The sequence below is a fragment of the Dromiciops gliroides genome, chromosome 4, assembly GCF_019393635.1.
Source record: "Dromiciops gliroides isolate mDroGli1 chromosome 4, mDroGli1.pri, whole genome shotgun sequence".
In the NCBI taxonomy this organism is placed as follows: domain Eukaryota; kingdom Metazoa; phylum Chordata; class Mammalia; order Microbiotheria; family Microbiotheriidae; genus Dromiciops; species Dromiciops gliroides.
The window spans coordinates 180,142,496-180,166,312 of NC_057864.1; the positions used below are offsets into that span (position 1 = coordinate 180,142,496).

At 41.7% G+C, this 23,817-nt stretch overlaps 1 protein-coding gene across 1 annotated transcript; it reads left to right on the forward strand.

The window, feature by feature from the left end:
* Positions 1–155: 155 nt before the first annotated feature.
* RETREG3 (reticulophagy regulator family member 3) lies at positions 156–23,790 on the forward strand. Its single transcript, XM_044000684.1, has 9 exons — positions 156–462; positions 8,790–8,896; positions 16,458–16,488; positions 17,455–17,581; positions 18,221–18,305; positions 19,116–19,253; positions 19,935–20,020; positions 20,928–21,060; positions 21,586–23,790. Exons 1-9 carry the CDS (start codon positions 209–211, stop codon positions 22,038–22,040), a joined length of 1,416 nt encoding a protein of 471 aa, XP_043856619.1. The 5' UTR covers positions 156–208; the 3' UTR covers positions 22,041–23,790.
* The last annotated feature ends 27 nt before the right edge of the window (positions 23,791–23,817 follow it).

Sequence of the window (23,817 nt, forward strand, 5' to 3'; positions counted from 1 at the left end):
TGCGTCACCGGCTTCTACCCTTTCTTTTCCAGTTACATGGGGGCGTGGCCTTAGCGGGTTTCTACAATTTCCTCAGCGACGATCCATAACTGGGGTTGGGGCGCAGGCGCGCTAAGGAAGAAGGCTGCCGAGGGTCCCGGCGCCTGCGCAGTGCGTATTTTGTCACCTAAAGGGCCGCGGCCCCGGATGTTGTGGCTCCTGGAGGGAGATGGCGGAGGCCGAGGAGTCTGCGGCGGCTGCGGCCGGCCCAGGAGCAGAGCCGCGGCCGGTACCAGCTTTCAGGAGCCGCGGGGCGATGTCAGGCGGCGGCGAATGGGATCGGCAGGTGGAGGAAGTGCAGCGGGCCCTGTTGGATGTGCTGGGGCCCTATGAGCCACTGCTGAGCCGGGTGCAGGCGGCCCTGGTGTGGGAGCGCCCGGCGAGGAGCGCCTTGTGGTGCCTGGCCCTTAACGCGGCTTTCTGGTGAGAGACCCCGGCCCAGCCTTCCCCTGTCTACCCTCGGCCCACCGCTTCCAGGTCGGCCTTAGGGCTCCGACCCCTTCCCCTTTTTCTCCCATGTATGCGTACCCCCATTGCCACCTCGACTTTCCTTGTGGTTGTGTCCAGAGACTTCCATTCATTGGGTCGTAGAGTCCGATCTGGGAGTTGGATGCCATCGAGTCCAGAACCCTTCATTTTACAGATGAGGAAGCTGAGGCACAGGGAAATGAAGTGACTTGTCCAAGGTCACATAGGAAGGGCTGGGATTTGAACCCAGTCTTCTTGACTCCCAGGCCAGTGCCCGGTCCACTCTTCCGTGCTGCCCCTCTTTGGCAGTTACTGCTCAGCCAGGGATCTTGAGACCGTAAAGATACGTCCGTGGGTAGGGTAGAGAAGAATATAGATGGTCCTATCATCTCGGAGTTTTTCTTAGGCCATCTTCTGAGGCTCAGAGAGCCCGTGACTTGTCCGAAGTCACAAGTACACAGCGGAACAAGGATTCTAACGTTCTGATTCCATGGCCAGTGCTTCCCCCCGCCTCCAAAGAAGGGTCAGGGATCTGAACTTCTATATCAGACCCCTCTCCTTGACCCTACAGACTGCTCTCCCCCAAGTTGTCGAGTTAGTGTTAGTCCTTAAAGAAGATGTATTTTATTAACAATTTTTGAGAGCGAGAGTTTATTGGTTTCAAAGCCACTGTGATTGTAACTCCTCCATGTCCTTAGTAATTATGTAAACATCTTTAGTTATGGTTAATAGGAAAGGAAACTAAGGTTTTGAATTCAGCTGAACTGGAAAAGTAATCCTATAAATACGCTTTGAAAAACTGTCATTCAGTTTAAAGGCTCTTGACAATGGGCAGTGGATGGAGCAGCTCTTGCTGCCGTTGGTAATATGCAGTCGACAAAAGTGAACTTGGGTCCTTCTATTTATCTCACTTTGCAGCTTGGGTTTCTGCTGATAACTGAGAAAACATTATTGACCTTTTTCAAATGGGGTAATGAAAACTGGCTTCTACAGAACATTGAGTGAAGTCATCCTGGATATAAAACCAAGACAAAATTTATTTGGTTTTATTTTTTTAAGGCTTAACTTATGCAAACTCCTGATATTTAAAACAAGCCACGTTTATGTATTCAGTTTTAAAATGTGGCTTAGTGAACTAAAACAGAATAGGTAATTCAGAATTCAATGGTGGAAAAGCATCTTTGGTATCATTGAGTTTTAGCCTGTTCCATCTTGGTGGGGAACCAGATTATTAAGGCTACCTAATCTGAGTTTAGTGTGGTAGAATTAGTGTAAATCAGGCATTTAGGAGGATTGTAGGCAAAACTGGAAAGTACAAAGAGACAGCTTCTTAATATCTCTTGAGATGTCCTGTGCCATGGGATCATGGGATAGTAAGTGCTCAAATGTCTTCATGTGACCTTTTGGCTATAGAGTAATCCTTGCTGCAGTATCCCACCTAGGCTCCCCTCCTCCAAAGTACCCTTTTTTTTTTTGGCGGGGCATTGAAGGTTAAGTGACTTGCCCAGGGTCACGCAGCTAGTAAGTGTCAAGTGTCTGAGGCTGGATTTGAACTCAGATCATCCTGAATCCAGGGCTGGTGCTCTATCCACTGCACTACCTAGCTGCCCCCTTCATAGTACCTTTTGCTCCAAAATGATATATTCTCTACTCTTTGCGGTGAAATTCCCATTCTTTCTCCTCTGAAAAGAAAGAAATTTTATCTTATTTAAATAAAATTTTTCTTATTAAAGTGAATAATTGATAAATTTTCCCATCTTTAGGAGTAGTTGTATCATAAATCAGCAGCTGGTTAAACCAGATACACTGGTGATATGTCTTTGAAATCTATTTTTGAACAGGGTGACCCTCCTCACTTCACTTTCTCCTCCTGTTAACAGTGTAATAGCAGGATCGACAGTGGTTTAGAATCCAACTTCTGCAGCTCCCTCATGGAAATCATCTTGAAGCAGTAGATGTGGTGATGGCATGGGCATGTGGAACTCCCCTAATGGATGACATGTGCTCATTTTAATGTTATTTTTAACTTTGACTTACTGATTTTAGTCAGGTTTACCTTAAGTAACAAAATATATTTTGTCCAGGATTTCATTTCGAGCTTCCTTTGGATACTGTGGACCTTTTAAAATATTTTTGTGCAAGGATTTTATTTCTGGCATTTCCTAGTAACTTGTCTGCAGTGTGTCCAATATATAGTTATTCTTATTACATTCTCACATATAGTAAATAGGTGGAGAAGAGATGTGGCAAGAATGATGGGTGTGATTCTGGTTTTGAAAAAGATCAGTTGGTATGTCCTGGGATCAAGAAGCTAGTTGTAAAAAGGATTCAGGCATCTAAAGTGCAAAAATTGAATCTCCCATTGGTAACAACCTGAAGATTAGGTTAGTCTGTCATTAGAATTTGATAGAATTATTTGCCTTGGGAAGTACTTTTTACTTCATATATTTCAAATGTTCAGAATGAAGGCCAGGATCCACATTTCAAGGAGCAGTATTCACTGAGGGTGTGAATCATCTTTTCCTTTAGATATATGGGATTCTGTTTATTTCTTGAACTAAGAAGTTAAAGAATGAGAGGCAGGCACAGGTCATATATCTGGAGGAAGTCAGAGAGAAACAGAAGTCCAACATATATCGAAATATAGTAGCACTTCTTAGAATTGGAAACAATGTGCTGGCCATCAATTTGGGAATGTCCAAAAAAACTGTGCTATATGAATGTAATGGATATTATCGTGTAGTAAGAAGTTACTAATATGAGGAACAAGACAAATGTAGGAAGATCTGCATAAACTGAGTGAAATAAGCAGACCCCAAAATAGCAATATCTACACTGATTGAAAGGTAAACAAAAAGATCACAAAAAAGGAAGTCCAACTCAGAATAACTTAAAGCACCAATGCTGGTCTTGGAGAACAGATAAAGAAACATAACCTAGGGCCTAGCTTCTTAAACTGTGGATTGAGATATCCCATATGGGATCCGGTAACTGAATGTGAGGGTCGTGAAAAATTGGCAAAAGTAAAAGGTTATATCTCTTTTATATACCTATATACCACGGTCACATGAAAATTTCTCCAGCAAAAAGAAGTCGCGAGTAGAAAAAGTTTAAGAAGCCCAGACCTAGGGCAGAATATTGTCTGTTTTGTCACACAAAGCTGCGTTATAGGCAGTTTTACTTAATTTAATTACAAAGGAGGGCTCTATGGTGGTGGTGGGGGAGGTGTACATTTCTTCTAGAAATAACTAAAGACATGGCATTAATGAAATGGGGAGGGGGTGTTTAAAGTATGGGCGGTAAGGAATTAGCCTAAAATAAGTCTTAATTCAAGTGAGAGAGAAATGAGTCTAAGATCTTTTCTTCCTTTTGAAGTACCCAGAAATAGTATATAATTGACTAGCCAATAAGAGTGTTGTGTTAGACAAAGAATACAAATTGTTCTCACTGCAGAAGTCACACTCAGAATTTGGATAGGTAGTTCTTTCTAGTCATAAGTCTCTGTGTCCTTTTTTGGATCAGCATCTGCTTGTACCTGAGAAAGAATCATTACTGTATTACATTTCTTTCTCTTAGTTGGTGTGCACAGAACTACCTATACCAAGTCCTTAAGAGAAAGCTCCTTCTATTAGAGAAGATGGACTACTGTTCTGTAATTTAGTTTTAGAAAGTTTCTTTGGGCACTGAGGTTAACTGATAAATTGCTGATAATGCTTAGGGAAACATTCCTTGCCTTTCTGATGGTTTTTAGAGTTTAGTTTTTAACCTTAGGGCTTTCCACATCTCATATCTTGTGGTTGTCCTGGCCAGGAACCTTCCAGTGGTGCATGCCTTTGTAGGTCTTCAGCTGCATATCTGTAATTATCTTGAGGACTCACCTTTGAGGATTGTGAGGCACTCCCTTCTCTTGTGTTGTGACTATACCATCCTAAGCCCTAATTAGTGGTGAGAACAAACAGGACAAGATCTAGTCAGCTAGTGAGTTTCTTGGGTGGACCAGACTGGAGCTACATACTTGAATCATATTGTAGGTTAGTAAATATAGTGGTAAAATACAGAGCCTTGGAAAGCAGCTCCAGATTTACCACAGGGGTCTTCTGGTTCATGCTCTTTCTCAGCAAGACTGCTAGCTGAAGGTCTGCAGTTATTCAGGAGGCCTCTGAATTGGGGATTCATTAGAGACTGAATTAGGGGTCCATTTGGAATAAGAATGATTTGAGTATTCTTATCCATCTGGATTGAGATACCATACTTTAGGGAGTTATTGTGGCATCTAATGCACCTGGAACATGAAAAAAACCCTTCGCTTGATTGCACAGATGATATGAGTAAAGAAGTGATTCAGGCAAAACTTAAAAACTTTCTTCATCATTAGAAGGTTCTTTTGGCACAGAGCATTTTTTCCCTCCAGTTTAAAGTGAGGATTGATAGCTAACTCTACAGATGGAGAAAAGAACATAGCACTTAACCTGTATTTTCATTTTGTTCTGGAAATTATTTTTGAAGATTTCTTCTTTCTGCCATTTGTATCCAGGGAAGGACCAGTGTTGAGCTCTCAGTGACGTGGCTTTTTGGTTCGGCTGATTTGGCTGGAGTTTTGTTAATTTTATGTTAAGTCTACCATTAACATACATTTGATAGAAGCTCAGGGTGGGTGTGTATTTCCAGAAAGGTAGTTTCACTTCTGGTTTTACTCTAGAAATAATCCCCAAGTTGCATACCTATAAACTATATAAACATGTTCAGTAGCCAGTTAGCAACATGTATGTCTGAGTAATATTTTTTCTTCTTTTAGATTAGATATTGTTTGCTTACCAAAACCTTGTTGAAATGACTTTTTCCTGTGATAACTAGAAATATACCGCAAAAATCTGAAAATTGCCCAGTGTCTTTTGTTGAAAGAAGGCATGTTAGTGATTAGATCGTTTCTTGCCTGTGGTAAAAATTTCCAGCTAAAATCCAGTGTTTTGTAAGAAGCTAGTCCTGGTCCCCATTAGTGCTAGTGCCTTCCACCCGAAATTACCTTCCATCTGTCTTGGATGTATCCTGTATGTGCATGGCCATTTGTATGTTTTCTTTCCCATTAGAATGTGAACTTGTTGAAGGAGAGACTATTCATTCCTTTCTTTGCCTTCCCAGTGCTTAATTAACACAATGCCTACTTAAACGTGTTTGTTGTTAACTATTCTTATACTAATGAAGGGGATCAGAAGCACCGATAATTAAAACATTGGGTTTTGAATGAACCCATGGTAATTCTGGCCTTATAGACTAATACTTCAGGGAGTTCATGGACTTCTTTAAAAAAAAATCTTGATAACTATTTCAGTATAATTGGTTTCCTTTGTAATTCTATATATTTTATATTATGCATTTAAAAACAGTCTTCTGAGAAGGGCATTGTAGGCATCACAAAACCAAGGGATCCTTCACACAAAAAAGGTTAAGAATCCCTGACCAATATGATAATTAGATTACATTCTTTAAAAGATGATAACGAGAATGTGTTAAATTGTAGAAGCTAACCTAGGATAAAACATTTGCCTATCAATGAACCACCAAGGGGATAATCCACATGTAGCATGTTCTGTAGCATGTGAATAATCAAGAAGACTATGTTTGCAATATTTGTTTTATTTTTTAAAATTAAGTTGCAGGGGTGTCATTCTAATTACATTTTCAGAGAGATGTTTATTTTATTTCTCCCTCCTCCTCTCTCCAACCCAACTTTTTGTAGGGCCTGACTTTTACATCTTCCTTTTAGTTTCTGGTTGACAGAGGCCAGAGACTTTTGGGTGACTAATCTGATAAACTAAGCAATTAGGATCTGCACATTTTCCTTCAAACCACTTGGATTATTCCTGTCTCAAAACCCCTTTCTCTTCCATTGTAGTTCATAGATACAAGTGTATCTAGTGACAAAATTCCTTGGCAGATAAATTTCCAGATTAACCCAATGAAATAAAAGTAAACATGTTATGTTTTTGTTTTTTCCAAAATATGCTGTCCTTAATTCCTTTTTAATTGAGGAATTTATGCCAGGGGAGGGAACAGAAAAGCAGGGAAAGCACAGCTTATCAAAAATGATAGAATCTACCTGCCAAAATGGGGCATTAAATTTATGTTGAGGTAATTAGTAATTACTAGTAAACTAGTCATTAGAACCTGTCTTTCCATTTGTGATTTTTATCTGTCTGAGAGGTTGATAGTATATTCAAGGGTGTTGGCATTGTGCTCTCCCTGTGTTCCTCAGGATGGTGTAGGTGCTTATTGGAAAGAAAAGATTAGAAGCTTGTCTCATAATCTTGCCCTCCAAAAGAGTTTAGTGACCTGTCTATTAAACAGAATTTAGGAAAATGATGGGTGGGGCCCACATCAAATCCCACCACAGACAAAGTGTCTTAAAATGGCTCAGAGCTCCGAAAGTGTTCTCATTGCCTCGGTCTGTGGAAAACAAACGCATCTGAAGGGAGATTAACAAACACCCATCCTGTCCTTAGAGTCCATGTAAACAGCATTTGCAATTATGACTTGGTGAGCAGAAATTGTAGACAGTCTGGATTCCCTCCATGGGTACTCCTTGTTCCAAGTGTTCCCAGGAGGTGGGGATAGGCCTATCCGTATGCTGCTGGGACAGGGAAGTGTTAGCATCAGGGCAGCAGAATTTAGGAGCTCTTATTGTTAGCCCCTGGTAAATTTGTTTATTTGTGGAGATGGTGGAACTCAGCTTTAGAGAGAGGATTAATGACCCTTACCTGTTCCTGAAGCTTATTAGCTCCAGTCCTCATTTTAATCTCATGTATAATTGTTCTTTTTAAACATTTACTATTTGATTCCTTCCTCTCTCTCCCCACCCCCAATTCTTTTCTTCTTGGATTATTCACCCAGGTGGGGATTTTTTTAGGTCTTGTAATGGGAAATAGTTTGTAAAGTGAGACCACTTAATACTCATTGGCTGCTTCTGTCCCTTGTAGTCTAGATGTTAAGGTCAAACTGGTTATTTAGATTTCCAGACCTGAGTGGTTTCATTGTGGTGTGAGTAATTAGTAATAGTGGTTAAAATCATCTCATGATTTCGGATTTAAAAAAGATGCACAATCTGTTCAATATATACAAATAATGTGTTTATGGTCTTATGTTTTTTACTGCAATGTTTATTATGGACAATTAAGTAAAATCAGTTTTATGGATTTTTAACCTAGGTAAATAAGGCAAATTTAAAGGTAGATTTTACTGATTTTAAGTTTAAAGAGAAAAGAAATCAAAAGTGTTGATTATTAAAACTGATGAAGAGGGGGCAGCTAGGTGGCACAGTGGATAAAGCACCGGCCCTGGATTCAGGAGGACCTGAGTTCAAATCTGGCCTCAGACACTTGACACGTACTAGCTGTGTGACTCTGGGCAAGTCACTTAACCCTCATTGCACCGGCCCCCCCCCCCCCCCCCCCCCCCCCCCCCCCCCCCCCCCCCCCCCCCCCCCCCCCCCCCCCCCCCCCCCCCCCCCCCCCCCCCCCCCCCCCCCCCCCCCCCCCCCCCCCCCCCCCCCCCCCCCCCCCCCCCGCAAAGAATAAAATCAATTTAAAAGTACAAATTGCAAAAATAAGCTTTATGCTATTGGTAGTATTAATAGGCCTTAAACAAAAATCTTTGGGGGGCGGGGGCAATTGGGGTTAAGTGACTTGCCCAGGGTCACACAGCTAGTAAGTGTCAAATGTCTGAGGCCGGATTTGAACTCAGGTCTTCCTGAATCCAGGGCCGGTGCTTTATCTACTGTGCCACCTAGCTTCCCCACAAAAATTATTTTAAAAGACTTTGCTGCAAGAGTTCTGGAAGTGTTATGTTTGTAGTATAGAGTGAGAACTACCAAACTAGACAGTATTTAGGTTCCTTCCAATTCCTAACATTCACTCAATACCCTAAAGGATGTTCAGAATTTCTATAGTAATGTAATAGAGGGATTGATAGAAATGTATTTTACTATCCTGTCTTGTACTGAAACTACTTGTTGTCAAGGCAGAATTTTTCTTCAGAGCTGAAAGGTACCTCAGAGTATTATCTAGTCTAGTTTCCTGCCTTTGGCAAGGAAAGCATCTCTAAACTTACTTGAGGCTTAGACAATTTGAGTGACTTGCCTAAGGTCCCATAGGTAGTTACAACTATAGAGAAGGAACTAGAACCCAGGTTAGGGGGTTCCCAGTGTACCATTCAGCCTTTTGCATGGCATTTTTCTTTTTTTCGAACTAATTACATAATGATCTCTTTGTTTTTTTCTTTCCTTGCAGGTTCTTTGCACTGACCTCCCTTCGTCTGGTGTTTTTGCTTGCATTCAGTTTGATGATAATTGTATGTATAGATCAGTGGAAGAACAAAATCTGGCCTGAAATGAGAGGTGAGTTTGGAAGAATTTGGAGTAATCTGTTCTAGAATTTTTTTTTTACCTCTCTTGTGATTTTTGCTTTTTAGTAGGGAAAATTTTCTTTTAATTTATGAATCCTTTGCTTTAGGGTAATTATGTAGAGCCTGTGTTCCTTTTAAAGTTCTGTAAATCTATTGAACAGTAAACTGTAGAAAACAGTTCCTTCATCATGAGAACAGTCTTTTGCTTTCATTATTGGCCTGAGAGATCATTTTGACATTCTTAGGGTTTATTCCCTTGATGCATCAAACTTTACTTAATAAAGGTGTATCATGAAATAGAAATTTAGCTCTTACATGTTGATAATACTGAGAATAACAAAGAAGTATACAATTTGGTCCCTGTCTACAAATACTTTACAATTTAACTATGGAGATTAAACAAAAAAAAATAAATTTAAACAACAATGTAAAAGTATTGGGATAGATGATGCTATGAATCAGAAAAGATGGAAATGATTATAGGCTGATTTGATCAGGGGAAGCTTCATGCAGGAAGTAGGACATAAGTTGAGCCTTGAAGGATTCAAATGGTTAGAAAGAAGGACAGGCATTATAGGTGGGAAAAAAATAGGAATAAAGACACAGTACTTCTACTTCCTCACCCCACTCTCACCTCCATCAGTCTTCAGCATCTTATAACCTGGATTCCATCCCCACTAGGCTACTGAAAACTACTTTTTCAACTGGAAGCATTGATCACCTTAATATTAAGTCCAAGGGCCTTTTATCAGTCCTCATTCTCTCTCCAGCTTTTGACACTTACCACCCCCTTTTTCTGGACATTCCCTCCTTACTTGTCTACTGAGACGCTACACTCTCTTATTTTCCTACCTTTCTTTTTTTCTCTCTCTCTCTCTGATGTCATATCTTTCTTTCCCTGTGCCTTAATCTTGGTCTGCCTTCAACTTTCTTTCCCCTGTATTCTCTCCCTTGCTGATCTCATTTATCCCCACTGTTTCAGTTTTCATTTCTACACAGGTAACTCTCCAGTGTGTTATTTTTCAACCTGACCTTTCCATAGAGCTTCAGACTTGCATTTCAAATGTACCTTATTCACATGGATGTCCCAGTGACACCTCAAACTCAACATGACTAGAACTATTGAGTATCTTTTTCCCCCAGGTCTCCCTTCTCTTGGCTTATTTCTCATTCATTCAGTCTTCTTCCATGCTTAAAACTTTGGGTTATCTTTAATTTTGTTCTCCCTTACGTTGCTTACAACTACTCATTTGTCAATTCCTCTCATTTCTACCTCTTGAACAAATCTCACAGCAGCGATTCCCTTCTCTCTGTTCTCACTGCCACCAGACAACTTCAAGACTTCATTACCACCAGTTTTGATTGCTTGCCTCCTAAACCCAACAGACTTTTGTGCCTTTGTTCTCATCTTTCTCCAGTCCATCCTTCATACTGCTATGAAATTTATCTTTCTCATGTACAGATTCTGTCATGTTACTTTTATGTTCAAAAGCTTTTAGTGGTTTCTTATTGCCAGCAATTAAAGCTCAAACTAAGCCTAGCATTCAAGGCCCTACTGGATCTGCTTCTCTCCTGTCCTTTAAGCCTATTTCACTCCCCTCCACATGTACAGTGTTCCAGCAAAACTAGGTTACTTTCCATTCCACAGAATCTCAGAAAAGGGATCTTTCAGGTCTTTAGTTAAAATTTTAATCAACTATGAATCCCCTCTTTATATTAGTCCCTAAGGAATGATCATCTAGCCTTATCCTTGAAGACCTCCAGTGATAGAGACCTAGCTTTCACAGCAGTGCTTTTGAACGTCTCTTTTTATTAGGCAGTTTTCTCTTACATCAAGGCTAAATCTCTCTTTCTCTCTTCAACTTCTCTCTATTCTTCTTAGCTGTGTCTTCCCCCCTCTGAGGCCAAGTAGAACAAGTCTCCGATTACTTCACCATCCTGTTCATTTTGTTTTGGATGTGTTGCAGTTTATTAATGACCTTCTTAAAATGTGGCACCTATAAGTGATTATAGTTCTCAAGGACTGAGTATAATGAGACTATCCCCTTTCTTGCTCAGGCCATTATGCCTGTCTTACTGCAGCCTTACAGCATGTCTTTTTTTATCTTTCACACTGTTAACTCATACTGAGCTTATAGTTCATTAAAATCCCCAGACCTCTTTTATGTTAACTATTTCAGCAATATTTCCCTAATACAGTATTTATGTAGCATTTATTTTGTATTTATCCCTAACATAGTATTTATTTTTTAGTCTTGTCCAAGATTTTATATTTATCTATTAAATTTAAAGAAATTAGCGTCAGCTCATCGTTTTAGCCTGTCAAAGTCTTTCTGGATTCTACTCTGTAGTCCAGTGTTTTAGCTATCTCTCCCAGCTTCATGTCATCTCCAGATCTGAATAAACAACAAATCATTTGTTTCTTCATATAAATCACTGAGGAAAATGTTAAAACAGTAGAGAGCCAAGAACAGATGACTAGAGTATTCCACTGAAGACCTACCTTTAAACTGAAACAAATCCATTTATGATTTCTGTTTGGGTCCTGTCCTTAAAACAATTCTGAATCCAACTAAACCCATATTATTTGTGGTCACAAAAATAATGTGACATTGTGAGATGCTTTGCTATAAGCCAGGCATACTATGTTTCTATATTCTCCTAAAATATGAGTCTAGTGAACCTGTTTTTAAAAAAGGGTCGGGGGGCAGCTAGGTGGTGCAGTGGATAGAGCACCGGCCCTGGATTCAGGTGGACCTGAGTTCAAATCTAGCTTCAGACACTTGACACTTACTATCTGTGTGACCCTGGGCAAGTCACTTAACCCTCAATGCCCTTCTCCCCCCCCCCCCCCCCCCCCCCCCCCCCCCGCCCCCCAGATATGTTAGTTTGGCATGATTTGTTCTTTTCTTAAAAATGTTTTATTGAAGCCTGTTATTTCTTGCAGCCATTTCCTAATAACCCCACCCCATAGAATCTTCTGTTAACAAAGAAAAACAGTTAAGTAGAACCCCCTGACATAAAAACCAGGCCTGAACTGTAAGCAACATTCTGTATCCATAGCAGCTTACTTTTCTACCAAAAATAGGGAAATGTGTTTCATCATCTCTCTTTTAGAACCAAAGTTGGTCCTTACATTTTCTAAATTTTGATGTCTTTTAGTGTGGTTTTAATTTACATTATTATAGTAATTGTATACATTGTTCTTCTGGTTCTGCTTTCTTTTGTCTGCATACATTTGCGTGTCTCACCATGTTTCTCAGAATTCTTCACGTTTATCATTTCTTATGACACAATCATATTCCATTCCATTTGTGTACTTGTTTGTATAATCATTCCTCCAAACAATAGGTACCCACTTTTAAAAGTGCTGCTCTGACTTTGGTATGTGTTGTATCTTTTGTGTCCTTCATATCCTTGGGTTATATGCCCAGTAGTGAGATCAGAGGGTATTAACAATCCAGGCATTTTTCTCAAATAAGACCAAATTGTATTTGGAAATAGTTGGACTAATTCACAGCTCCACTAACAGTGTATTAGTGTGCCCATTTTTCTGTAGCCACTCTAACACTTTCTGTCTTGTGTCCATTGCCAGTTTGATGGGTGTGAAATAATACTTTGGAATTGTTTCGTTTGCATTTCTCTTATTAATGATTTGGAATATGTTTTCTTATGATTGTCTGTTTCTTATTTTGAAAACTAACCCTGTTTTTTGTTGAACTGCTTTTCTATAAGGTTATTGGGATGACTTTGATGGCTCTAGGTGATAACTGAGTCTTTTCCCAAATTCTCACAAATCATACCTTTATTAATCAACTCACCAACTGATGATTTGAAGATGCCATCTTCTTTCTAGTTTTGAAAATTGGGAAAATATCTGCCTATCTCCAGGCTTTTGTTAACTCTCCTGATTGCCACACTTTTTCCACTGTCATTCCCCAATGCTTGCAGAATGCTATTAGGATAGAGTTTATCTTAATCTAGTGTTTTGAAGTCAACTCTGGGTGCTCATTTATCTTGGATTTCAATTCCTTGTTAACTTTCTTTTTCCCTTCCTAGTCCAATAATTAACCTCCTTAGTAGATAAAGTGGAAACAAAATATGAGTTCAATGGTCTCCCTTCTTTCTCTCATTTTTTTTATCATTTTTCCATCTACCCCAAGCAGTGGTCTTATTGCTTCCTCTTGCCCCCAGCATGGCAGGAAAATCTTTTTTCTGTTCTTCTCAGCATTAATTTATAGATAATTGAATATTAACTCTCCTAATGTTATTCTTATAGGATTTTATTCATCCTCTGTTACTTTATATCTTCTATGTGTGCTTTATAAAATTCCAAGTTAGTGTCCATCAGTAGGGACTAGCTAAACAAATTGTGAATTATGGAATGTCACTGTTTCATGAGAAACATTGAATGTGGAGAATACATAGAGGCAAAGGAAGATTTTTATGAACTGATAGAATAAAATAAGCAGAACCAGGAAAACAACATTACCCAATGACTATACCAATGTAAATGGGAAAAAAGAAAACAACAGAATAAATGGAACACTGTGTTATTATATTGAGCAACTTTGGCCTTAGGTGACAAGTGACTTGCAAGGACTGGGGATATAGAATATTTTTTTTTTTAATTTTTTTTTTTTTTTAGTGAGGCAATTGGGGTTAAGTGACTTGCCCAGGGTCACACAGCTAGTAAATGTTAAGTGTCTGAGGCCGGATTTGAACTCAGGTACTCCTGACTCCAGGGCCGGTGCTCTATCCACTGCGCCATCTAGCTGCCCCCTGAGGATATAGAATATTGAATATGGAATTGATATGGAATATTGCATATATAGTCAGATATGGTTGTCAGATAAGGAATGCTGTTGTTTTGGTTTCGTTGAATTGCTTTTTTTCTCTTTAAATATTTGTTACAAGGCATAGCTAAATTGGTTGGGGAAGGGAAGAAGAATATGTTTAGGAATGAATATAACAAAAGTTAAGAGAAAATTTTTTAAATATATGTTGTTTCATGAGCTTGTATATCTAGTTCAATCAGTGTGTTTTAAATTGTTCATTATTTTCTTTCTTAAAGGATTTATTTGTGTTTCAGAATTTCATTCCTGAGAGCTTCCAATCCATCCTTCTTTGGTTAAATTTGCTTGTAGAATTTTAGGCAGTGGGATCCTATTGTTCCTTCCTTTGAACTCTTTGAAATTCCAAACTTTGGTGTGCATCAGACTCTTTCTGGTTTTCCTTTCCTTCTCTGTTATGAACTCTAAGATGGAGTAGTTATTTTCTCCCAAGGTTCCATCCCAGTGGCTCTTTATTGGTCAGGATCCTGTCCAGAGTAGCAGTATACTTTGTTGATTACTTGAAGAATGAAATTATCATTAAGAGAAGTCAAGAATTTATCATCTGTCCTATTTTTTGTTAGTATACTCTAATAGATGTCCAGTTAAGGCAGCTGAAGTCCCCTTTCAACCTGTACCAGATTTTTAAAAATGTTTCCCAGCCATCCTACTCATCTTTTTTCTTTTTATTGCTAAGTGGTCTATATTCCTTGAAAAATTTTGTGTTTGTTCCTCCCTCCATTGATCCCCATCACATCTCAGTTAATGGATTTGCTCACATAAATATGTCTTCTTAATATATAATGCTACTCTGCTGCATTTTTTAATCTGTTCTGCTCCTTTTGACTCAGAAATGTCTTCATTTCTCACAGATTGTTGTGAGAATCAAATGAGATTATATATACAAAGTGCTTTGCCGACCTTAATGTACTCTATAAATGTTAGCTATTATTATCGCCACATTTCAGTTAGGAGTTCCACCCATCCAAATCTTAATGAAGCTTCTAGTTAGAATTTAACCTTACATATTATTAGTTCAGCTTATTTATTTTATATATACAGTTCATGCATTTGCGTATAGCTGTCTCAATGTTATTGTAGGCTATCTTCTTAAATGTCCTTCTTTATAGATTACTGATCCTGTTTTGTCAATTCTCTTTTCCCCATTTTATACCTGTGTATCTGGTTTGGCAGATATATGCGGAAAATTTTCCTCTTTCTCCTTCTCTGTTTTCGTTTAAAAACTTTCTTGTTCATAACTGCAAGTCTCCAGGACATGTTGCATGCTAACCAGCCTGGATACCTTTGCTCATGCTATCTCTGCCCTCCCTTTATGTATACATTTCATCCCTACTCCCATCCCCATTTTAAAATCCTACCCATCCTTTAAGGCCTAGCTAAAATCCCATTTACTCCATAACATTTTCCTTAATTCCCCTAAGTTAGTTATGATCCTTCTTGGATCTTGAATAGTACTCTCTTCATTTGCTTCTCATGTATTACAGTTGAGGTATGTGTGTGAGGAGGTAATTATAGGTGTAGGTATTTTATCTCCCCTTACTAGAGAAAAAGTTCTATCATGTTGAGGACGGTGTTTTCACTTGCTCTTCACGTTGTCCTTTAGCATGTAGCAGAGTATTCTGAGTTCAGTAGGCACTTTATAAATGTTGAAGTTGTCAGAAAAGGAAAGGTATTTGGGAAATGATTGAGCAGGCTTTTTTCTAGCAGAGTAGTGAGTAATAAAGTTGGAAAGTAAGGGTAAGAAGTTTGGACTTTGATCTTGTGGACTGTGAGGGAGTTATTGAAGGCTTTTGATTAAGGGGGATGTGCTGAAAGTATTGTTTTATTATTGTTGGGTTAATATACAGGGTCATATTGAGGGGAGATTGTTTCAAAAGTCTTTCATAGATAAAATCAAGAGACCATTGCAGTAGTCTGGGTGTGAGGTAATAAGTAGGATGATAATAATAAGAGAAGACAGGAAAGGATGAATTCTAGACACATTGAAAAAGAAGACTCACTAAAACTTGGTGACTACTTGGATATGGAGGATGAAAAAGAAAATGTGACCTTTGGTGGAAAAAGTCAGGATGAAGAGCCAGTTGGGAGTCAGAGTGGGGGTGGGGGGTGGAGAGTATGATGGGTTTGGTTTAATATAGCTCAGTCTAGTTTTTAGAGTGGTCATTTAGAAATTTGTGTTTTGAAGGATTGTCAGGACTTCAAAGTGGGATGTCCAAGTAGACGTTTGGAGTTGTGGGACCAAAGCTTAGGAAAGAAGTTGAGGCTAGAGAGAGGGATTTTGTGAGATAATTACAAAGAGATGATGCCTAAAGATGACTTGATTATGTGTTGATAGATTATTAGCCAGGCAAATAGAGACACGTGTGAACACATTCAGTTATACAAAAATGGTGCTGATGGAACATTTTTCTTTTTTATTAACATTGGCCTCCATCGCCTCCAAATTTAGTTGCACAGTAGAAATTCTTTTTCCATTTTGGGTTCCCTGGAGATGCAAACAGGCTTAGATTAACATACCCTTGTCTGTAACTCCCTAACTTTCTAGTGTAACTTGGTGACTCTGTTGTGTTTGCTGCTGTATTTTCTCCAAACCTTTTAAAACGTGAGTTGTCAAGCTGATAGAGCTTGTAACAACAACCTAACATTATCATGTTCAGTTTTTCCTACCAACTAATGCTGATGTTTGTTTTAATGTTGTAGTGGCAAGACCCGACGCATTAGACAATGAGAGGTATGAAAAACTAATTAAATCCCTTTTCATTGCTCTGATTGATTCATTCTAAGAAATGGTGTTTGATTCGCTAATAACCTTGCTCTCCAAATACACAGTGTAAGATGACTGCCTCTTTTGTTCTAAAGCACCTTTGGCATGTCTGAAATTCAATCAAAATATATACAGAAATATCCAATTTCATTTTATCTTTGAAAGAGGTTTCTGAATAGGAAACATTTTAGTGCTTGGCATGTCAGGAGTAGAAGAAGACAGAGGGATGGGGGCAGGGAGTAGATGCATTACTCAGCCACAGCGTGACAGTAGACAGGCACCAATGTTATGTTTCCTGACATTTCTATACTAGGTCCTCTAGTGTATTATGTGGCCTCTGGCTCGTTAATGTTGTTTGTCAGAGAACACATTAGTTTCTAGCACCAGCAAGCCAAAGATAACTCTTGTGTCCATAGTGTCTGCTTTCATTATTGATTCCATTCACATCATCCATCTGATCCCAGGAAGATGTTTGTGGTGTGGCTTATTTTGGTTTTATTTTATTTTCCCTACACACCACCAATTGCCTCCATCTCTGCAGTGTTGGTATCAGATTGTGTGCTGCTTTTATTCCCGTATTGCAATCAAAGTGATTTGCAAAGGCTCGAGTTCAGCACGAAGAGCCCTGGAGCAGGGTGGGAGGTTTACACATGCAGCCTGGACTTCTTGCTCACCAGGTAGGGGGTTGTTGGAACAAGTTCATTCTCCTGCTTCCCAACTTCAAGTTTCAACCTGTGAGCTAAGAAGAAAGCCCAGCTGTCAGCATGTGGCCATGTTTCATCTCCATGGCACTGGGGGAGGGGGGAGGGTTGGCCACCACCCAAGCCCAGTTTAAAGCCTAGAAAACATTAGTTAGCATTTGTACCAAGTTCTCAGTATGCCTGGGGAACCCCCATGCCCCTTTGTTCACAGATCCCCTTCTTTCTTCTGTAGCTGGGGCTTTGTACACCCTCGGCTCCTTAGCATGCCTGAGCTCTGCCACCATGTAGCCGAAGGCTGGGTTAGTGGGACCACTTTCATAAGGAATCTCTTGCTTTTCAAAAAGCAAAACCCAGGCAAGGTAAGACCCTCCCTTACATTTCTCCCTTCCTTCACTGCCCCCAGCCCAGGCTCGGAACTCTCCATTGACACAGCCTCGTTACTGTTAAACCCTATCAGGAGTCAAGCACTGTCTTCCAGGAAGGGCAAGGCAGTGGCATTAGTGGAAGCAAAGAAAGGCAGTGGGAGGAGGTTCTCACTTTCAGAGGCCAAGACCAGAGCTTTGGTGACTCCTGAGTTGGTTTTTGACACTTAGACAAAGCTCACACTAGTGCCATCTTCCTGTCTCTAAGCAAGAAAGCATGTCCATGTGCATTCTGTGTTGTGTGTGAGGTTACTGCGGTGGGAGGGGGTTGTTTGTTTGTTTGGTTTTTTTCTGGGTCAAAAACCAACAACAACCACCTTGTGCTTTTAAGAAAGCATTTTTTGGCTGAGTCCTATTCAAACAAATGTCTTAATGTGAAGTGCAGTCCTGTGAGGTTAGCAGCATAAAAAGGGAGTTTGAATAGAAATGATAAGCCCTCCTTCCCCTACCAGTAACATCTAGGCACTGTCAGATCTGATGTGTCCGTTGCTTGACTCATGGATCAGAAAGCATTATCTCAGGCTGGCCTTTCCTGTATATTAGAACCCTAATGCTGTCTTCCTGGTTTTTCCCCAGTTCTGCCTGTTGAGCTGTGGTATACTGACCTTTCTGGCTGTCCTGGGCCGCTACATCCCTGGCCTCCTGCTCTCCTACTTATTCCGTAAGTTTTACACACAGCATAGCCAGCAGCAGCCCACATCACAGATTTCCCCCAACCATAACTGACCATGTGGCGAGAGAGAAAGCTTTTCTGACGTCGTGGCCTTAAGGAAGTAACCTAGAGATTTTGGGGGGGGGGGGTGGGGAAGAGGCCTGAGCATGTTGGTGGATTTGATTCTAGTAAGTCAGTCTTTGAAATCTTGGCTCACAGATACATTCCCAGCTACAGGTTTTCCCTGTGGAGAGAGTTTTTAGTGTATGTGCCCTGCACATGATTCTCAGGTGCCCTAAATTCCATCATATTTTCATTGACATTTTATAGATTAAATTGTTTACTGCTTGTATGTCTAGGAAGTCAGCTGAGGCTGGATTTGTTAAGCTCTAGCCCTGATCTAGGCTGACCTCATTCAGTACCATGTGACATTTTTGAGCCATTTACTATTTGGTTTCTGGCTCAGCAGCAGCTCTGTGGAGCTGATTCCATGACCTGGCTTTCAACTCTGTTAGTGATATGTCCTCAGCAGTACTACTCTGATCCCCCGTACCACTGAAATTCTGTAGCAGATGATACAGATGGACAACAGTTTCCCTGCCCTTGAGAAGATGTGAGTTTTGCAGGGAAGACAAGGCACAGCTATGAGCATTCCTAAATATATCCAAATACTCACAGAGAAACCTGTTAGAAAATACAAAAACACCTCCAGTGCAACTTTGGCAACATAGGACCTCAGCATTATGGAGCAGAAATGAAATTTACTTTGTATAGCTTCCTCTATAATTTCCTGCCACTTCTTGCTTTTTTCCCCCCCAGTTCTTTTTCTCCTGCTATGGCCCCTTGCTGTGTACCACAGACTGGGACATCGATTGTACATGAGGCTAGAGCCAGCCCTGCAGCGACTGGACTTCAGTGTCCATGGTTACATGATGTCCAGGCAAAGGGAAAGGCAGTGTAAGTATCCTAAGGGTGTCCAGTTCCTGTTTGGGGCAAGTTAGGGGGTATGAATAGGAGATGGGAAGAATAGTATGTTTTATATCCCTGGAATCAGTTTAGGGGGTAGATAACAGCAAAGGTAAACAATATTCTATGCCAGATTACAGCCCACATTTGTCCTACCGGGCACAAACCATCAGACACCTGGTGAGGACCATTGAAGAAGTTCTCTTCCTCAGCAAGTTGGGAGCAGCATAGCCCCCATGAAACCTAAATAACAGAGCTTCATTCTTTCCTGGGTCACTTGGAAAGCATGAGTCTCCCTCAGGGAAATCATTTCGCCTAGGCTAGAGGTCTGCTTTTTGTTCTTGGCTGAAACAATGCTCAGATGGCCCTTTTGATGTTAGGTCTGCACCAGGTCACTCCAGAAAGCTGTTAGACATGCCTAGTTGCTAGGTATCTAATGGGCATAACAAGTGGAGGTGGGGACACTTGGGAGTCGTATATTTATCTTGTGCTGTCAACTCATCTTGCTCCACAGGCTTAGCTACCACACCTTCAGGCATGATCACTGTTCTTTGGGGCTGGTTCAGAGCAAGTGGTCTCTCACCTTCCTGCTTTGGTGTCTCATCTTGAAAGCCCAGGAAGAAATGTTCACCCAAGAGGATGATAGAGCTTCTCTGTTCTGTTTTCATACAGTGCGGCGTGCCCGAGCCTTGCACCCTGATCGTGCTGTGGAGGACAATAGTGATAGTGAAGAAGAGCTAGCTGCCTTCTGTCCCCAGGTAATGTGGTGCTAGGTCCACTAGGTATTTGATTTCCTTTCCAGCTTCCTGATAACCACTTGGCACCCTGTGTGTAGGCAACAACCCTCTTTCCAATTTATGATGTGCTCTGGCCACTGTCTGGCTTTAAGCCCAGCAGGAAAGAGGACAGTTAGACTGGCATTTGGGCCTTTGTAGAGCCTGGTGACTGGCACAGTAGCTTCCTCATACACCCACACCCTGTCCTGCAATCCTAGTGCCTCTGTGGGAGCCTTAGCTTTAAATAGGTCTCTCCACAAACAACTTTCAAATCAAGCAGTATACCTGCCTCTCCTCCTGGCAACCTCTGGACACTGATATTCTCTAGAGGTGTTATGACAGAAACAAGTGGTCAGTGTTCCCAACTCTGCCTTGCCTTTGACCTCTACAGGAATGATGTGTTAGGACTTTTCCCCCAGGAAACTTGGCCTAAAACAGCCTACATGTTGACCAAGACCAAGATTCTTAGGTTTGCCTGTGCTGTAGGGAAACCAAGGTGCTTGAAAAAGGACAGTTTTGGGGCAGCTAGGTGGTGCAGTGGATGGAACACCGGCCCTGGATTCAGGAGGACCTGAGTTCAAATCCGGCCTCAGACACTTGACACTTACTAGCTGTGTGACTCTGGGCAAGTCACCGAACCCCAATTGCCTCACTTAAACAAAAGAAAAAGGACAGTTTTAGGATTTATTGGCTATGGATGTGTGGGTGGTGGTTGCCATTTTTATTCTCATTTTCATTGTCTTGGGGCCTGGCCTTTATTCCCAGGTCTCGTGGCTATGAGTCTTTCTAATGAGGATGACTATCTCTGAGAACTGTAACCAGTGTCTGCTCTTAACAAACAATTAGGTGGCACTCTTAATAAGATTTATCTGTCTTCTTTTCCTCTAAGTTGGATGACTCCATGGTGGCTAAGGAACTGGCCATCACAGACTCAGAGCATTCAGATGCTGAGGTCTCCTGCACAGATAATGGCACATTCAATCTCTCCAGGGGTCAGACACCGCTGACTGAGGGATCAGAAGGTGAGACACTGCCCAGTCCTCCTCCCCCTAGCCTGACAATGGTTTGACCATATTTTGCTTACTCATCTAGTGGAATGAGCTGTCTGTTGTCCGATCTAATAGAAGGGAGGTATCACCGGACCCCTTATTTTAGGATTAAGTGACTTGGAGTTCTGAGGTCATAGTACAGCTGGCAGAAGTTAGACATGACCAAAGTGCAGGTTAAATGGCTTTGAGAAACCTTTGGTCTTTGAATCATCTCTGATTCCAGCCTCTGTGTGTGGCAGGGGTTGGGAAACTCCTGTTTTGGAGGTGGTGGTGGTTGTTCCTTGAGAGCCTCTGAGTAGGCCAAGGGAGCATAGAAAGATAACTGCCCAAACCTGTAAGTAGAAGAAAGGTAACCAGTCACAAGGGTTTGAATTCACCAGAGAAAGTCTTGGATGGGAATGGCCTCTAATCATATTGTTCATAGCTGGAGTAACACAAGTATGAGAAGTGATACAGCGAGCAGCAGCCATCTTTCTGACCCTTCCTCATTCTTCCTAGACCTGGATGGTCATAGTGACCCTGAGGAATCATTTGCCCGGGACCTCCCTGACTTCCCTTCCATTAATGTGGATGCTGCGGGCCTGGATGATGAGGATGACACCAGCATAGGGCTTCCCAGCCTCGTCTATCGTTCCCCTCCAGGAGCTGAGGAGCCTTCAGGGCCAACCACCAGCCAAGATGAGGCTGCCCTGCCCGAGCTCTTACTCAGCACCCTTCCCACAGGAGCCAACCTCACCAGCAACCTTGCCAGCCTGGTCTCCCAGGGTATGATCCAGCTGGCCCTGTCAAGGGCCCACCAGCAGGCTCCCCCTGCTGCCCCTCAAAGAGCTACACGAGGTTATCTAAGAGCCCCCAGCTCTGATCTGGACACTGATGCTGAAGGGGATGACTTTGAACTGCTAGACCAATCAGAGCTCAATCAGCTAGATCCTTCAAGCTCTCGGAGCCACTGAGGCACATCCTCTTTTGGGGGAATGGTTTGTGGTTTGGGTCTTTTTTCCCCTATCCCACTGGGGATGATGGAGGCAGGGAAAGAAGAATCTGGGTCCCACCTCCTAAATTTGATATCTGTATACATTGTTGGCTAGCCATTTGGGCCCCTGCTTAGAGAGGATGCTACCCTATCTCTAGCTGGACACCCATTTTTGGGCTCAGTCATAGATGATGGAGGCCAAACTCCAAGTGAAGCTTCTTCCATCGGGATACTTTCTTTGCTGGGAACAAGGGAGTTTGATGAACTGGCCCCTGGGACTCACTGTCCCAGAGTTTCTGTCTTATGGGTTGATGTTTGCTACAATATGGGTGCTCAGGGACCCTATGTAAAACAACTGCCCGTCTTACTTCCCTCTTCCCCATCCTTTCCTTAAAGCCAAAGTGTGGAATGGCTCTTAATGCAGTGGGGTGGTGCTAGAGGCCCCTGGGACCAGATGCATAGACTGGGATGGTTTCATTGCTGTGTCTCTTAATCATGATCTGTTTTTTCTAAATAAGCTCGTCCCTTGGTTCTGCAGAGCAGGCTTGCCCTACTACCACTTATGGCCTTCCCTCCAGTGCCCAGAAAGACTGCTTTCAAGAAAGAGGGTCAGAGAAAGAAATAGTGGGGGTTGGGGGGTGGGTAGCAAGATCTCTGCTAGAATTGCTGGTTGTGCTGTGGAGTTTGGGGAGGATTCTGCGTTTGCTCTCCAGGTCTTCTCAGTTTCATGTCAGCCCTTGGAGCTTCCTACTTGTCTGTTTCCCTGCTAATCCCTCACTTTATTTAAGCACTAACCTGAATAATGAGCAAAGCAATAGCCATTTCTGAACTTCTTTCCTATCTTTCCCCTTCCCCTCCTACCCCTCCCCCAGCCATATGTGAACAACTTTGTGGGGCTTGGCAAAGTAGCACTTTAAATGGCCCAGTGGCATTCATTCAGTTCTTGCACCAGCTCCCTGAATCCCTGCCAGCCTCTACACTACTTGTTCTTACTTTGACTTCTCCCTATCCTTGCTAGGGACTTCAAGGATGAATGCAGTTGGCATGAGTATTTTTCCAATGTGGAGACCCTCTGACAGGGCCTTTGCCATGCCATAATTCCTTTTGTAATCCTTCAAGAGACAGATACATGCCACACAATGTCTCTCCTTTCCCAATTCGGGAAAAACCCCTCAGAGACCACCATATCCCCTGGGGCTGCATCCAGAGTCCTCTGCCTCCCCATAAGAGATCAAACCATCCACTTCTCCTCTGCACTAACCCGTCGATGCTCCTCAGGGACCATTCCTCCTACACTCCCAGACTATGACAAATGTTGGACAGAGCCCATTTCCATGTGCTGCATTTTGGGGTGTTTTCATTTTTGATGTAGTTTGAAGAAATATAGGGGGCAGTGAATGAAATATTTGACCAAGGGAAGAGAGAAGCAGCAGCTGCCATCTGACTCTTCTGTGAAAGTTGAGAAGAATTTCCCTCATCATACCACCCTGGGACAATTCAAAGCTCCCATGTCTTTTTAGGTAGTGCTGTGATGCATAGACACCAGGTGGCAAGGTCTGAGAGGAAGCAGTTGTGAGATAGCTGAGATGTCTGGGTTTGCACGAATATGTGTACATTCAGGCCCTGGGAATGGATAAAAGAGGGCGGAGAGTGGGGAGAAAAGTCGAGTTTCTTAGGGTGTTTCCTCTGACTAGGGGGCTCCTACTCTGAATCTGTTTTCCACTGTGAATTGGGGGGTGGGTGGGAGGGCAGATATT

What these genes read in the sequence shown, in the direction of transcription:
- RETREG3 (XM_044000684.1), top strand. Translation starts at nt 209, where the DNA reads ATGGCGGAGGCCGAGGAGTCTGCGGCGGCTGCGGCCGGCCCAGGAGCA. An exon ending in AATCTGGCCTGAAATGAGAG is followed by an intron (nt 8,897 to 16,457) that starts GTGAGTTTGGAA and finishes TTAATGTTGTAG; the next exon opens with TGGCAAGACCCGACGCATTA. An exon ending in GCTGACTGAGGGATCAGAAG is followed by an intron (nt 21,061 to 21,585) that starts GTGAGACACTGC and finishes CATTCTTCCTAG; the next exon opens with ACCTGGATGGTCATAGTGAC.